This window comes from Myxocyprinus asiaticus, chromosome 31 (assembly GCF_019703515.2).
Source record: "Myxocyprinus asiaticus isolate MX2 ecotype Aquarium Trade chromosome 31, UBuf_Myxa_2, whole genome shotgun sequence".
NCBI lineage: Eukaryota > Metazoa > Chordata > Actinopteri > Cypriniformes > Catostomidae > Myxocyprinus > Myxocyprinus asiaticus.
The window spans coordinates 24,642,239-24,659,838 of record NC_059374.1 but is presented as its reverse complement, the minus strand read 5'-3'; the positions used below and the strand labels follow the sequence as shown (position 1 = coordinate 24,659,838).

Sequence of the window (17,600 nt, the reverse complement as noted above, 5' to 3'; positions counted from 1 at the left end):
AGACCGCTGACTTAACTCTCACTCCTAAGTTATTGGTGTAATAGCTAAAATACTTCAGTGAGCAGCTGAGGAAGTGAAACAACAAATGTATCTGGTCCAGTGGAATTTTCTTTAATAAACATATAGTTAAGTTTTACACATTTATAAAGAAGTTTTTTTTTTTTTATTTGTTTTTTTTTATATTAAAAAGCAGCAATGCAAAATTAAAAAAAAAAAAAAAAAAGAGAGAGAAAAAGTAAACATTCTAAATCAGCCCAAAGGCTTCTTCGGTCTCTTTGAATCCAACGTAAGTTTCTGAGGAGGAGGGGTATCTTTCTCGGACGGCTCTGACAACACAGGATGGAAGAACTTCACTGTTCTGTTTACTGAGTTTTTCTCCTTTCAACACCCATTCCAACACTACACGGTATGCCAGCACCCTGCACTGACTGTAAAACAGAACACAAAAGCGTGGAGTGAATAAAATGACGGTAGCCAAACAGCATCAGTAACGATGTAACATTATCTAAACGACATTATACAACAGTTCTGGTACTCTAATGTGATTGGAAGAGAGAGGATTTTTGACTCATTGTTCACTTGGATTTTGTTCAGTGACCATTTCTGAAGATTGCTTGTTTATGCCAGTAGGTGGTGACAAACAAGCACCTACTTTGTTATGAATGAGTCACTCAATCACTGGTTGTTTCTCAATGTTCTTACATTCTAGTGGACACATTCGATGTCATCTTTCGCTGATGAAGTTAAATTCCAATACTCAACCATGCAAGTACCTAGAATGCATAAAATTACCTGGATGTGTTCTTGATCAGGCAGAATATCGAGGATGTATCGGATGGTGACTTGTGTGCAAGAACCCATTTGAAGTCCCAGAAGTCATAGCGGCACTACGGTAGTAGACGAAGGACATTTGTCATGTTTTCCCTTAACAGTTTGTGAGTCTCAGGCTGTTTTCTCAATGCGCGTTCTTTTGTGTTCTTACATTCTCATGGACTCGTTCTACGTCATCATCCACTGCCGAAGTTCGATTCCAATCCTCAAGAACACAAGTACTGAGAACGCAGGAATTTACTCGGATGTGTCCTTGAAATCGAAGATGCATCAGATGACGACTTGTGGGCGTGTCTCTGTACTACAGTGGCAGACGAAGGACATTTATCGTTTTGTTTTTCCTCAAGAGTTTCCCTCTGTAAACTTGCGAAGGTCTGATGGCTTGTGAGAGTCGGGCATAATTTTAATACAGTAATAAACATGGAGAAAACGAGTGTTTACAGACTTTATTCTTTTAACATGTCACTAGTCCTGCAAAACCTCACTGCTGTGATGATATTAATGCTGTCACTGGTGTGATAATGTCAGTAGTTCTCACACTGGATTCAAATGTGCTGTGACAGTTAATTGCGCAACAGGAAGATCGCAGAACATCTCAAACCTCGCAATATATGCGTTCTACATCCTCCTGTCCTTCAGAGTTCGTTCTTCCAAGGTAACTTGGCAAGAATGATCTTCATAAGAACGGAAGTCCGTTCAAGTGAACGAGAACTATTCATTCGCTAAAGATTTTAGCTTGAAACACTGATTTGTTTATGAACATCAAGTTCAAACCTCAAAACGAGAGTAATAGTGCAATGCAGAGATAAATTGAGCTAAGTTCTTAAAATTTTTTTGAAATGATTTAAGATGGAAATTCGGAAAATACAGTTATTTACTTGTTTGTTGAACTGTTGTATAAAAGCAATATCACACTCTCAATCGTGCTGTTGTTCCGTATATCAGCACGGCAGAGGGTCAAATCACATCCGTGATGATATACAGAACAACAGCGCTCCTGCTCATCGGATTCTGCTTAATTAGCCTAAATACATTACACACATAACAATATACTTACTCAGGGCGAGCCAAGGTAGCTCAGCAAGTAAAGACACACACTTGTGTGTTCGCAAGTTTGAATCCAGGGCATGCTGAGTGACTCCAGTCAGGCTTCCCAAGCAACCAATTGGCCCGGTTGCTAGGGAGGGTAGGGTCACATGGGGTTACCTCCTTGTGGTCACTATAATGTGGTTCTCGCTCTGGTGAGTTGTGCGTGGATGCCGCGGAGAATAGCGTGAAGCCTCCACACGCGCTACGTCTCTGCGGTAACGTGCTCAACAAGCCACATGATAAGATGCGCGGATTGACGGTCTCAGACGCGGAGGTACCACCCGGATTGAGGCGAGTCACTACGCCACCACGAGGACTTAGGGTAAGTTTACACGACAACGATGTACTAAAAACGGAAGTTTTACTTTTGCGTTTTTGAAAAGTTTCACATACAGACGACAACCTTGTCAAAATGATCCCGTTCACAGGGATCTGCGAAAACGACTAAAAACGCTGTATTATGCATGCCAGGCCAGTAGTTGGCGATGTCACTTTGTAAAGAAACACTACGCGCCTGCTCACATAAGAATTCTTCCACAGAGCGGTGAATACAAACAATGAAGATGGCGATCGCTGGTCGTAGTAGTGATGCAGTAAATCTACCCTTTGCTGGAGAAGCGTCAATAAACTCAAAATCTTGAACAGCACAAACACAGTCCTGTAGTCCGCCATTGTAGTTCTGAATGTCTCGCGCGTTGTTTTTAAGTACTAGTGCGCATGCCTATAGACTGAACACTTAATACGCGTACGCATGACGTCATCCTTTTCACAAATTCGCGTTTTTGTATGTTTACACGGAGACGATAACGGCATCGTTTTTAAAAACTTGCTCTTTGAAACCCGTTTTCAAACCCCAAAACGACGTTGTCGTGTAAACGAACAGCCAAAACGCATAAAAAGTTTTCCGTTTTTAGTTGAAAATGTTGTCGTTTAAACGGCCCCTAAGAGCGCATTGGGAATTGGGCATTCCAAATTGGGGAGAAAATCCAAACAAAACAATATATATATATATATATATATATATATATATATATATATATATATATATATATATATATATATATATATACACACACACACTTACTCTACAGACAGCGTGCCATCCGGTCCTTGAGGTTTGGGGCGATTCTTCCAGTTCACACTAGGCAATTGAAACATCACCTCCAAAACACTGCGGTTTAATAGTGGCGCAAACTCTGGATCACAAGTTAAACAGTTTCTTGCTGTTGTACGATTTTCCAGGGGTCGTCTGGCAAAATCCCACTCATTACAGCAGAGACTCTCTTCATCTGTTGGCATTGCCATGCACTGTCCACAAGAACACCACCAGGTGTCCTGTGCCCTCTGTCTCACTGTAGCTTCGCCCTGTGTCTGTGCTGCGGCCGCTGCCTCTTCTTCCATCTCTCTGAGTTCGGCATCCGTGTACTCCGGCTCAAACAAATAAGGCTGTGCATAGAAATGCATCTCCTCCTCTATGTAGAAATCGTCAGACATCTTCTTTGGAATTGCGTTTTCTAAGATGTATCCAGCTGTTAACAGTTGTGAATAGCGCTGCGCAGCCTGATGTAATGTAAACAACGGAAGATACGAACTTCTTCTTTTTATCTTTTTGTCAAACCAGTTAATGGAGCATTTCCGCCATCTACTGGAATGGAGTGTGAAGCGACGACGTAGGGGGAAAACCAAGGAGGAAAACTACAGTACATAAAAAATATTTCATTTAAATAACTTAAAAGAGCATTGTATATGTTTGAATGTTTCATAGCATTATGCAACATCGTGCTTGTTCAACTGTCACATTTTTAAATGAATGTTCCGGATTCCGTGCAAGTTAAGCTCAATCAAGGGCATTTTAGCAAGTCAGTCCACTGTCGGCCATGTTTGGAACGCTCTCGGGAGGTTATTTCCAGTCAATGGGAATGGGAAAAGACTGAAATCTACTAAACGGTTTGTCAAGATTACGGATCAAAGGACTTATTTACAATCAGCAGTAAAATTTGACAATACTGGTATCATAAATTGTGCTTCTTTACCTCAGATTACGCTAAAAAAAAACGCAATTTTCTCGGCTTGTATGGCTAATGCGCATGCGCATTGTCGAGTTGATTGACGGCGACGACTGTATCTCAAAGGTAAAACATTAAAGGGCTCTTTTTACCTGTAAGGCGGGACTTCTTTTCTACATCCGTTGACCGTTCCAATTTCTCCAATTCATTTTAATAGAAGTGGCCCATCTCTGCTAAACACTCTGGCTCAATCCACAGCATCTGAAGCATAATATTGATCATCACAGACTCGCCCAGCTTTAAAGGAATATTCCGGGTTTAATACAAGTTAGTTTCAATCAACAGCATTTGTGGCATAATGTCCTTCTCTTTAAAAAAAAAAAAAAAAGAAGCAAAAATCGAGGTTACAGTGAGGCACTTACAATGGAAGTGAATGGGGCCATGTGAAGCTTATGATTTCATAAAAGTGCTTACATTAATTCTTCTGTTAAAAAAAGTTGTTTAAATAGTCATTTTTATAGTCGTTTTAGGGTTTGTTGACATTATGTTGTAAAGATGTAAAATTGGATATAACTTTACACAGAAAAGGTCAGTTAGTGATTTATCACACTAATTATCACACATTTTATTTATGTCTTGTGGCTATATTTTTGAAATAGTATTTTAACATTTACGGATTGGCCCCATTGTAAGTGCCTCACTGGAACCTCGATTTTTATTTTATTTTTTTAAAGGAGGAGCAAGTCGAATTCTTTTTTTTTTTTGTGGTATTCAACATTATTCCACAAATGCTGTCGATTGAGCTTAATTTGTATTGAATCTGGAATATTCCTTTAATTAAAAAAAAAAGCACAAATTGCAGTTAGAAACTTGCAATGGAAACTAATGGGGCCAGTTCATAAACATTAAAATACACAGTTTCAAAAGTGTTGCCATAAGACGTAAACATCACATGTTAACATGACTTTAGTGTTAAAATGACTTGCAGTGTTTATAGCATTAGGTCTTCATGGCAATGAAGTTGTAATGATTTTGACACTAAAATCATATATGTCCAATACGGAGTCTAGATATTACAGTATCCACCCTTCTGTTTTCATAGTTATGGAAATGATTACTCATTTATGTATTCTGTACAAATTTTGAAAGACTTCATATAAAATGCCCTTGCCTCGATAGTATAGATTTACCGCTATTTACATTTGCTTAAGCTGAATATAAATCTAAACAAATCACTACTACTTTCATAAGGCTTCAGAAGACTTTGATTATGATGCAGGAGTTGCATGGACTAAATTTATGACACTTTTGGGTCCTTTTGTGTTCCACAGAAGAAAGTCATAAAGGTTTCAGTCTGGATACAAAAGGTCAAGCTTTAATTACAATGCAACTGTTGAATAATTCAACTATTTATAACAGTTGGTAACACTTTACAATAAGGCTGTATTCGGTAACATTAGTTAACATTAATTAACAATGAACAATACTTTTACAACATTTCTTAATCTTGGTTAATGTTTATTTCACTCTATACTAATACATTTTTTAAAACAAAAAGTTGTATACATTAGCTGCAAAATGTAAACATTATTTTCATAAATTAACATTAAGATTAAATGTGAAAAATATTGCTCATTGTTAATGATACGTAATGCATTAACTGTTAACAAATACAACCTTATTGTAAAGTGTTACCCTACAATTTCAGCTGCTTCATTTAAGTATCATAAAGATTTCATGTTATAAAACTATCCTTAACAAGGTCTTTACTCTGTACATCTTATCAACTTGTACAGGCAGTGAAGGCTCCTGTTTCTGTTAGTAACAACACAAAAAGTCCTCTTATACATGCCTTCCATTTACAGACAGTAGTTGTTTTGACATTCTTAACAGCTCTTAACAGCACTGCAAAGTTATGTTTCTCTAACAAGCAGGTACAGTTTTACCAAACATTTGTCTGAAATATATTACAAATGAAACTATATAAAAATGGTGCTGAAATTCAGTTACAAGTCCCTACCATGGTTTTCTTTCTTCATACAGGTACGCATTTGTGGTCATTATAATTTCTAACATATGCATAACTCTTCCCACATTTCTGACATGTGTAGGGTTTCACTCCAGTATGGATTTGCATATGAGCTTTCACATTGTTGGGTTGTCCGAACCTTTTCCCGCAGACCTCACAGCTGTAGGGCTTCTCTCCAGTGTGAACACGCCTGTGTCGCCTTAAGTTTCCCGCTAAGCGAAAGGACATTCCACAAGTTTCGCACTTGTGTGGTTTTTTACCAGAGTGAATGAGCATATGCACTCTGAGACGATTTGGCAAGCCTAACATCTTTCCACAGACAGAACATTTGTGTGTTGCATTATGAACAACTTTATGCATTGTCAAACCAGATCTTTGAGCATAAGCCTTACCACACACTTCACACTTGTACGGCGCCACGCCTGAATGAAGTTTCTCATGTTCCTTCAGTGAATATGTACTGCTATAGCTTTTACCACACACTTTACACATGTTTGGATCCTTGTCTGTGTGGAGCTTCTGATGAATTTTGAGCGATGAGGCACAACTGTAGCTCTTCCCACATATCTCACAACGAAAAGCATTCCCATTTTCACTGTGTGTGAGCTGGTGGTTCTTTAAAGCATAATTAAAAACAAAACTTTTCCCACATATTTCACACATGAATGATTTCAGAGCTCCATGTACCGTCATGTGCCTCTTCAAACATTTTGTCTGATAAAATCTCTTGCCGCAAACTTCACATGCATGACGTTTCACACCACTGTGAATAAGCATGTGCCTTTTGATATTTGTGATGTGGCTAAACCTTTTGCCACATATAGGACATGTATGGGGTTTCTCTCCTGTATGCACACGTTGGTGTGATTTCAATTTTCTCTCAGTCTTGAACGTTTTGTCACAGATGCTGCATTTCCATGGTTCCTCATTTGCATGAATTATTTGATGGGCAGCCAGGTTACCTGAGGATGAAAACTTTTTCCCACATGTGTTACAGCTGTATGGTTTTTCACCTGTGTGGATTCTCTGGTGTGCTCGTAAACCCCTCTTTATTGTGAAGCCGCGTCCACATACACCACAAACATATGGCTTTACTTCCAGGTGAACAAGTTCATGTGTCTTAAGATCCACAAAGGTCTTTCCACATGTTTTGCAGCTTCCTCTCTTTGAATTGATCTCAGTGTGGTTCAATTTGTGTTTCTTGAGTCCTTTAAGAAATGCAAACTTCTTCCCACATTCATCACATTCGTGAAGGGTGCCTTGTCTACACCTGTGCTGCTTTAGTGTATGTTTCCAGAGGTATTTCTTTCCACACTCATTACAGTCAAATGATATATTATTCTGTCTTTTCTTTGTTTTCTTGGATTGTGCAGTGCTTTGCTCTGCCTGTTTGTTTACTTCAGGTTCCTGGTCTTCAGCTGCAAAAAATTAAGAATATACACTCCTGAAAATATATTCCTGCCAAAAGTACGATTTAAACAAATGGTTTAAATATGTAAATATGCTTAACACTAAAAATAAATAATATATATATATATATTTATTTTTTTTTTTTACACAAATTTCCATCAAATTGAATAGATCTGTTCAGGTTGTAGTCCACAAAACCCAGAAGAATTAGCATTTTTGAGCCATGGGCTCCCTCGGGATTTTGCTATGGGTTATTATAATGGCAGCTTTGGACAAGGACTAAAAAAATAAATGTTTTCACTTCCGTTTGTTCTGAGCAGAAACTGTATTTTTTCGTTCCGGTTCCAGTGTTCCACAGTCTCCTTTCCAATTGGTAACCGGTTAGAATGAAAAGAACAGTTAATAAAGTTCTTTTTAAAATCTGTAGGGCTGTCACTATCGATTATTTTGGTAATCAAGTAATCTAACAAATATTCTGATTAATCGAGAAATCTGAAAAATTCTTTAATAACTCAGATTGCATAAAGTTGTCGAGGTGGAGTCACGTTCGCCAAAATGCATTTATTAGCCTAAGTTTTGATGCACTCTACAATTGAATAACAACCACAAAACAATTTTGCAAACAATATCTAAAACCAACAGACACCCAAAGCAGATCTATAATATAAACAATTTAATTCAAGATGACGGAGACTGGGGGCCTGGTTAGCTCAGCGAGTAAAGATGCAAGTTTGAATCCAGGGCGTGCTGAGTAACTCCAGCCAGGTCTCCTAAGCAACCAAATTGGCCCGGTTGCTAGAGAGGGTAGAGTCACATGGGGTAACCTCCTCATGGTCGCTATAATGTGATTCGCTCTCGGTGGGGTGCGTGGTGAGTTGTGCGTGGATGCCGCGGAGAAGCCTCCACACATGCTATGTCTATGTAACGTGCTCAACAAGCCATGTGATAAGATGCACGGACTGACGGTCTCAGACACGGAAGCACCTGAGATTTGTCCTCTGCCACCCGGATTTAGGCGAGTCACTATGCCACCTCGAGGACTTAGAGCGCATTGGGAATTGGGCATACCAAATTGGGGAGAAATATCACAAAAAACAAAACAAAAAAAAAATGACAGAGACTGGCTAATCCAGGTGTGCCCAAGATGTACTTTTTCTTTAACATGATCTCGACATTTCAGTTTAGAACTCAAATATGGGAAAACAGGCCATAGAAGTAAAACATTTTATAATTTCAGCAACAATGTCTCCCCACCAATCTTGTTTATTGAGGATGAGTTCCATTCATGTTTGAACTACTTTATTTTGATATAAAAGCCATTTTATTTGTTTGTTGTTTGTTTTAAATATCCCTTAGATGCAACACAGAATGCAATATTAACAGTAATCGTGTCAATGAGAGATACATGTTTACACTCAGTTCTCCTTCATGTAAGCCAAAGTATTTAAATTGTGTCTGTGGGGCGAGACTCGCAGCTGTGTGGCTTTAACGGCTCATGTTGATATTTGACTGAAAGCATACAGAGTTGAGGCTTTTTTCATTAAATAAAGTTCTGCGTTCCCACATTGAGTTTTACCTGTGGTAATGACTATAAACTATAGAAAATTTTATTGGAAGTGGGGCATTGCAAACAATTACAAACTTAATCATCATGCAATTTAATTTACGTGAGGAAGATTGCATTTACATTTAAATTGTAATGAATTTACACAGAACGGAACACAAATTACAATCTGCAGAATATAACCTTCTTAGATCATATGGATTCAGTCAGATTTACTGAGCAGAAAGTGTTTGTGCATCCATCACTGCTTGTGTAACTTTAATCAAGTCCGACGGACGTCTTTGTCATTATATTTTATGCTGCTTCATAAAAGCATATATTGCAAATGATTGTGTATATAAACAGGTTAAGAGTGCATTCCAATGTGATTTTGCTGAGTTCAGCATGTCCTTCTCTTGCGCATCCAGACGCACAGCACCACACATCACATGTAGATGAGATTACCGCGTGTGTCCAGTGGGTCTGTGGAAACTGGATGTCTTCTTTTTGAGTTCTGTTGCATTTCTGAAGTGATTTTATGGTTTTTCAGGTCCTGCATTGTTTTTCAAATCTAAAGTGAAGTGCTCTCCCACAGCCGACACCTCTTGTCATTGTGTTTGGACCCTCGTCTGTTGACTGTGTCACTTCCGCCTTATTTTTGATTTTGTTGATTTGGCAATTTTGTAATCGAGGAATTTTTTTTAATCGAGTAATTAAATAAAATCGAGTAATCGTGACAGCCCTAGTTATTTGTGCTACTCCCTGTTAATCTCTACTGCCGGTCTAATCTAAACTGCCATTATAAAAAACCAAGGGGTGGGCGATATGACCAAAATTCTATATCATGATATGAGTAATTTTACATCATGATAATGATATATATCACGATATAGTTACATTTGTTTTGAAAAATCAATAAAATTGTATGATGTATTAAGCCATGTCGCAATGTGTAATTTTGAGTAATCCAGTCAGTAAATTAAATACTTTATAAATGAAAACTTTCATCTTATATAATTTTCTCTTTATTTTGAACTTGACAAACATAGTCAAAGTAAAAAATAAAACAATACCACATTTCAATCTGATGCTGTGCACCAATTTTCTTCTTTTTCTTTTTATTATTAGGGGTTCAAGCCCGCAGGGCTAGAAACCCTATACATTTTGTAAGGATTCTTGTTAGGGGTTCAAGCACAAAGTGCTGAAACCCTATTGTTTTTGTAGGAATTTTTATTATTATTATTATTCTGCTTTAAAACTGATTGTGCAGACCAAATCGTATGTCGTAGAGAACTGATACTTTGAGGGTAGGTAGTACTCCCCCAGTCTACAACGGCGCAAAGTTTCGGCCCGATTGGCCAGATGGTGGTGCTATAACAAGGGAAAACACATTTTGGACCATAACTCCTGAACCGTTTGTCATATTGTCAAGGAATCCTTGGATTATCTCGGAATCCTTGGCTCGAGACGAACAAAATGTCTATCTCCGCAATTTGCGATTATTTGAAAAAAATAAAAAATGAACTAGTCCTAGGCCGTTTGCCCCATCGGAACCAAGTGCAGTGCAGAAAGATTCAGCAGAGTCCCATTATGAAAAGTTATCAAAAAAATGTAGAAATTTCTATTAATCTTCGCAACGGTACACTAAAACGTACTAAGCGTGAGTGGCGAGTTTTGCTAAAACGGTTATAACTCTTGAACAGAATGAGATACTCACCCAAATCGGTACAGTTATGTATGGAGTCATTCTGAGGACACATGAAAAAAATTACGTGGCTCTGCCTCTTGGTGGCGCTATAATCATTTAAAATATTAAAACAGCTGTAACTATGGAACCGTTGCTCTGATCAACTTGAAATTTTGCATGCAGTGTCTTTGTCCAAGCTACTATCAAGATCTTTGAGGATCTTGAAAAACATGGCCGCCATCGACAAATCATCTTTCAGCAGCTATTAGACAAGGTTAACAAAGGTCGATCGGAATGAAACTCGGTGGACCTATTTGACTTTTGGCCTAAGAGGTCTGTGCAAATAAAAAAAAATAAAAAAACGGCCACTGGGTGGCACTATCACGATTTTTGTGCGTGTTAACGGTTGGATATAAGGCAGTGTTTTAAAAAAACACAAGTAATTCATATCAAATGATAGCTCTTCTCATTCTGAACAACTTTACCTCAAGAACCAAACCGTCCGCCAAACTGTTCGTTAAATATTTGAGATTACATTAAAAACCTACTTTTGCAAACTAGTCCTAGGTTTTTCGCTCAATCCCAAGGAAATAAGTGCCACAAGATTCTCTGGAGTCTATTTATGAATAATTATCACAAAAAAAATTGTCGACGGCATGCAAAATATAAGTAGTTGAAAAATATTTCACAATATCGCTGTTTTTGCATCAAATAAATGCAGCCTTGGTGAGCAGAAGAGACTTCTTTTAAAAACATTAAAAAATCTTACCGATCTAAAACTTTTAAATGGTAGTGTATGTCTAAAGTTTTTAAGTGAAGTCTTTATGTAAAGAAAATGTATAGTCAGATTACTTCTTTTAATTTAAACTTGATTTTGTGAATAAGCTACAAACGATACAGTCAATCATTAAGTCTCCTCACATTCATTCTCTCTCAGGGGAGGGGTCTTTGTCTCCTCAGGTGTGAATCACATCAATATTCATGATCATCCACGCCTCCTCGCATATGGCCTTTCTAACACAAAGTGTCTTACAAAAGTTAAATGACTATATTGTTTTGTATGAATGAGTGATCAGGATGGTTTTCACATCATTTCTGTAGCAAAAACTCGAGGCTACAAGATCCAGTTCTCTTGTGAAGTCTTGTGAACAAATGTTTAGTATGTGTTATATGGCCTTATTTCAGTGACTTAAATTTTTTGTTTTCAAAAACCATGCATAAACGTTATTTTCTCAAAAATACAAACATGTACATGTTGTTCACATATTATTGTAGCCCAGTTTGTGCTGAATACAGTGTTATCAGACTTTATCCATTAATATGTTTTTAAGCAACTGAAAAAAGCACAAATGTCAAGACATGTCAAAACTTTTCCAGGGCCCAAAACACCCTCAGAACCCAGAGGGTTAAAGGCCCTACGGTGCTTGAACCCCAATAACTGCTGCTTGCAGCTATATTTATTATTATTTTTCTGCCCTAAAACTGATAGTGCAGACCAAACCATAAGGCCTAGAGACTTGAAACTAGGTAGTAGGGAAAGTTAGTACTCCTCCAGTCTACAACGGCGCAAAGTCTCGCCCCGATCGACCTCACGGTGGCGATACAGTGATAAAAAAAAAATAATAAAAATCACATTTTGGGCCATAACTCTTGAACCGTAAGGGCTAGAGACAAAATTTGCGCCATGCCGAAGAGTTTTACCCCATCAGATTTTTGCTCCGCCCCTTCGTTTTCCCGCTATTTTAGATTGTTTGAAAAAAATTCTAAACAAACTCGCCCTAGGCCGTTTGTCCAATCAGATCCAAACCAGTGCAGAAAGATTCAGCAGAGTTCCAATATGAAAAGTTGTTAAAGGATTTTTGAAATTTTGATTAATTGTTAAACAGTATGCCAAAATGTACGTAGTGAACAGGCCACTTTTATGGTTATAACTCTTGGATGGAATGAGATATAAATCAACAAATTTGGTACACTTATGTAAGAGGTCATTCTAAAAAAAAATATTTAAAAAAAATAAATAAATAAATTAATAAAAAAAAACATTTTTGCCTCTTGGGGGCGCTATAATAACTCCATAACTATGCAATAACTATGGAACTGTTGGTCCGAACGACTTGAAATTTTGCATGCAGTGTCTTTGTGCAAGGTGCCATCAAGGACTATGAGGACAGTCACATATCTTTAAAAACATGGCCACCATCGACCAATCAGCTTTCAGCAGCTTTTATATAGGGTTAAATAAGGCCGAGCAGAACAAAACTTGGTAGGCCTATTTGTCTCTTGGCCCAAGAGTTCTGTGCAAAAAAAAAAAAAAACAAAAAGGCCACCGGGAGGCACTATCGTGTTTTACATGCATGTAAATCATTGTATATACAGCTGTGTTTCACAAAGAAACACTTTATTCATACCATATTGTAGATCTCCTCATTCTGAACAACTTTGCCGTAATGACCATTGGTGTGAAACAAAACGTTCAATAAATACTTGAGATTATTTTAAAAGATTACTTTTTCAAACTACTCCTAGGTCGTTCACCCGATCAGAACTAAACCAGTGCCGAAAGATTCTCTGGAGTCCCAAAATGAAAAGTTATCAAAGGAATTTAGATTTTTTGATTTATCGTAAAACGGTACACCAAAACGTTCGTATTGGCTGTGGCCACTTTAACTAAAATGGTTATAACTCTTGAGCAGAATCAGATATTGTCACCAAATGTGGTACACATATGTATGGAGTCATTCTAAGGACACCCGAAAACAATTGTGCATCTCCACCTTTTGGTGGCGCTATAATAGTAAAAAACTTTAAAATGGCTCTAATTATGGAACACTTGGGCCGATCAACTTGAAATTTTGCATGCAGTGTCTGTGTCTACGGTGCCATCAAGGTCTAGGAGTACAGTCACTTAACTTGAAAAACATGGCCGTCATCAACAAAAACATCTTTCAGCCGCTATCTGAACTAGTCCTAGTCCGTTCACCCAATCGGAACCAAACCAGTGCAGAAAGATTCTCTGGAGTCCCATTATTAATAAATATCAAAAGAGTTTTAACTTTCGATTCAATGTTGTAAAGCTACACAAAACGTAAATAGTGGGCATTATAAAACAGTTATAACTCTTGAATGGAATGAAATTTTTTCAAAATATTTGAGACACTTATATCTGATACCTCACCTGATGTTTCTCAAAATTAAGGCACTTTAACATTGTTTCAGTTGCTTTCAGGCTATCGAATTAATACTTAATATATGTGGCATGTGAACTTAAATGACCTTAAAGGCTTGAACCCCGCTAATCGCTGCTTGCAGCTATATTTATTATTATAATTATTGTTGTTGTTATTATTATTGTTATAACTTTCCACAAATAACATAACATCTCAAAGCAATGCAAAAAGTAAAATAACATATAAATAAAACACTTAACTAGGCTCTTTGTGTTTTTATTAATTTCTATAAAGAACATATAAAATATCTGAAGGAAAATATGGCTGGTTTGTTTCCTGATATCAAACATCATTCAAACAGTATTTTAGAAAGGGTTTTGATGTGTATTTCAAAAACCCACCTGACATCGAGAGAAACAGAATGAGTAACGGGTGTGATCTGCACTTTTTCTGTCACAGGAGCACAAATGAAGGGACTGGGATGATTTCAATACTCGCGCGTACTTGCATGTTTCAAACTGCGTGTGCAAAACACGCACAAAACGTAGCTACGCGTGTTTGGATGGGAGGCATGTTTGGAGCACAGGATGAATGTCATTGAATTTGCTTTGACGGTGTCTCAAGCAAAATGTCATGCCGCAGAAGCAGATCCAGTGTCATTTTTTCTTGCGTACTAAACAAGCTTTTCGTCTAATGACACGTGCAGCTGTCAGTGAAAAAACAGCGTTTCATTATTTCTATCAGTCTCACGTGAAGCCCTGACTGATATATACGCACACATGGATATTTCGACATACACAGTGTACAAACCTTGCAAATCGCTGTTTTCTGCTCGGTATCACATTTTCTAAAGCCAAACCAATTCAACACCACAGGGGACACACTTTTTCCATCATAATCTCCTCTCATCTTCTCTTTCAAATGAATTTGAGGAACGAGCAGTCCCTCTGCCTTCCTCCATTTATCCAACAGAGTGTGTAATACATACTGTATGTGTTATGTGCTGTTAAGTAAACTTAAGTTTTATTACTTTAATTTTGTTAAAGATTGCTCAATTCAATTTAATGGTAATTAATAATGAAATTGAAATTTATAAATGTAAAAATGAAATGCAAAAGTGTAAGCATAAATGTAGTTAAAATAATGCCAAAGCAAATGCAGTTGCTTTGTAATTACCAAACTGTTATTGTTTAGAACTTTGTTAACATATTCATTTAATTAAATACTTTACATTTATTTTAAACTCATATGTACAGTATTTACAGATTACTCAATTCAAATAAATGGTAATTGGTCATATGACTAATGCGTAAATCTTAAAAATATACTGACATTTTCTGGAGTACAGGTTTCTAGTCACAACCCTAAAAAATGGACTTTACTAAAATGATTGAGTAAACTCATTCCCTCAGTTGAATTGAGTAATGGTGTCTCCAAAACTTTAAGTTCACTTAACTTGTTCATTTAGAATGAACTTAACTAGAGGTAACTAGATGCAAGTAGACTTCACACAGATTTGCTACTTAAATATTGCTGCTGCTCAAATAATGAAGATTATAACCGATTCTAGGTCAATCATTACATAAACTTAATACTCCACTGAAATGCATAGACACCTGTACTTCAGTTGCACATGCACAATGTGAACTGAAAAAAGAGTTAACAGGGTCCAACTTGACCAAAGGGGTCCTAATGGTGTCATCACATGAAACATTGAAAAATGCAACAAAACTTTGACCAAGGACACAACTTAAGCACAAAGGATTATGGGTATTCCCCACAGCACGTACACAATCGTTTGAGGTATTAACAATTAAAATCTTAATTCTATGGATTTTGAAGAAAATTAAGTTGGAACATAGATATTTGAGTTATGAGCCCAAAACTTGACATTCAAGTAGGGGTGTTAAAATGCATTAATGCATCGATCTAAGAAAAGACATTTCGATACTGATTACGGAGATTAAGAATCGATTATTATTACAATAAATACCTAATGTGATACAGATACAAAATAATTATGAATCGTTCCAAAATAGTCTAATCGAACTGTGACCAAATTTGAGATTTCACGATGCATAGAAATCGTTACGTAAAGAATCGTAATCAAATCGAAGTCAGATCAAATATTTACACCCCTAATTTCAAGTAATGTTTAATTAAGACAACTTGATTTTTCCAGTAATGTCAACATTAGGGTTTAGAGTGTTATTGCAATTTAAGCCTAGAGTTCAGCATTTTGGTATTAAGTGGCAAAACACAGTGAAGTATGGTTAAAATTATTGTGTTTAGATCAATTTCTAAACATACCCTCTGTCAAAACTGTTGCCGTTGTTTTCTCTCTGCCATCACTCGACTCCTGAGAACATCATTCAAAAAAGTCCTTTTAACACTAAACAAAACAATCAATACAAAAGTTGTTGCAAATATTTTAGTAAATGCATAGTCAAATCATTTCAAATGTGAGCTGACCTGCCACCCATTAACAGGGTCTTGTTGTACATTTTCTTCACGTGACAGATCCGGTCTCTCTGGACTCATTGATAGAGTCACATCTACTTCTACAAAATCTGAGGAGGAAAAATAATCACTAGAAATTCACAATGAAGATGTTATCTATTTGATAAGCAAAGACAGACAAATATGTACTCAAATTGTATTTCCAAAACTGCATTTGTGGTTTGTAGCTTCAAATAATTCAATAGAAATTCAACTTTTCATTGGATTGAGGATCCTGAACACTAACATTACATTTTACGAGACAGGATGTCTTACCAGGCACATCGCCGACAGTTTGCATGTTTTTGCTTTCTGCAGAATTTAAGGCCTTCAAATGTGTTTGTTTCGTTGCACAGCAATATCTGTAAAGTCTGCATATTTTCTGAACAGCCACCTTGGTAAAGGTTTCCATCACCGCTGTGAGCTTCGCCTGCAACAGACATTAGTTAGTGATTAATACATCTGTATACAAATCTGTAACTAGCTGGATGATATAAAGTTAATTGAAAATATTTACCTATTAAAACATAGGTACAATCTCATACAACATTTATTCTACCTCACGGAGCAGCATTTGTGACAGATCATCTGGTTACTGGCAAAAAACATGTGTACACTTTTGCCTAAATGTTGTTATACACATCTAAAGGGATAGTTCGACCAAAAATGACAATTCTGTAAGTATTTACTCACCCTGATGTTGTTCGAATCCTGTTCGACTTTATTGTTTCTGTGAAACACAAAAGGAAATGTTACGCTGAATGATAGCCTCAGTCACCATTCACTGTCGTTGTATGGGGGTTGTAAATGGTGACTGCTGCTAACATTCTGCCTAACATCTCCTTATGTTTTCCATGATGGCGAAACAAAATTCATACAGGTTTGGAACGACATGAAAGTGAGTCAATGATGACCGACTTTTCATTTTAGGGCGAACCATTCCTTTAAATAGTGATGAACATACAAAGCGACATTCAGCAGCAGAGTAAATATAAAAATTACCCGTTTGAGCCGTCTCTCGTTCATTTCAAACGTCGTTTGGGATGTGGCGGGACATTCACAGTCAAAAACTTTCTGAATTTCTTCTCGAGCTGTTTCTGTCAGCAGAGTCATTATAGACACTGTTTGTTGGTGAAATACTTCATACTCCACCATTGTGCTCGATAAATATTTGCAGGATTTGTATTGTTAATCTGAGAATGCAGGAAATCGGCAATACACACGATTTCGTGATATATTTAATAAGAACCGCGGGTTTTTCCGTTCACGTTGTTTTCATCTCACAACCTTGAGAAACATGCAACTACTTCCAGTTGAAGGACAACATTTGTTTTCATAA

The 17,600-nt window shown here is 37.1% G+C and overlaps 1 protein-coding gene across 1 annotated transcript; it reads right to left on the bottom strand.

The window, feature by feature from the left end:
- Positions 1-90: 90 nt before the first annotated feature.
- On the bottom strand, positions 91-17,559 carry LOC127422503 (zinc finger protein 883-like). Its single transcript, XM_051666080.1, has 6 exons — positions 17,264-17,559; positions 16,538-16,691; positions 16,235-16,332; positions 16,073-16,121; positions 3,005-7,373; positions 91-428 (listed from the first exon to the last, which is right to left on the bottom strand). Exons 1-5 carry the CDS (start codon positions 17,414-17,416, stop codon positions 5,962-5,964), a joined length of 1,866 nt encoding a protein of 621 aa, XP_051522040.1. The 5' UTR covers positions 17,417-17,559; the 3' UTR covers positions 91-428; positions 3,005-5,961.
- Between the last annotated feature and the right edge of the window lie 41 nt (positions 17,560-17,600).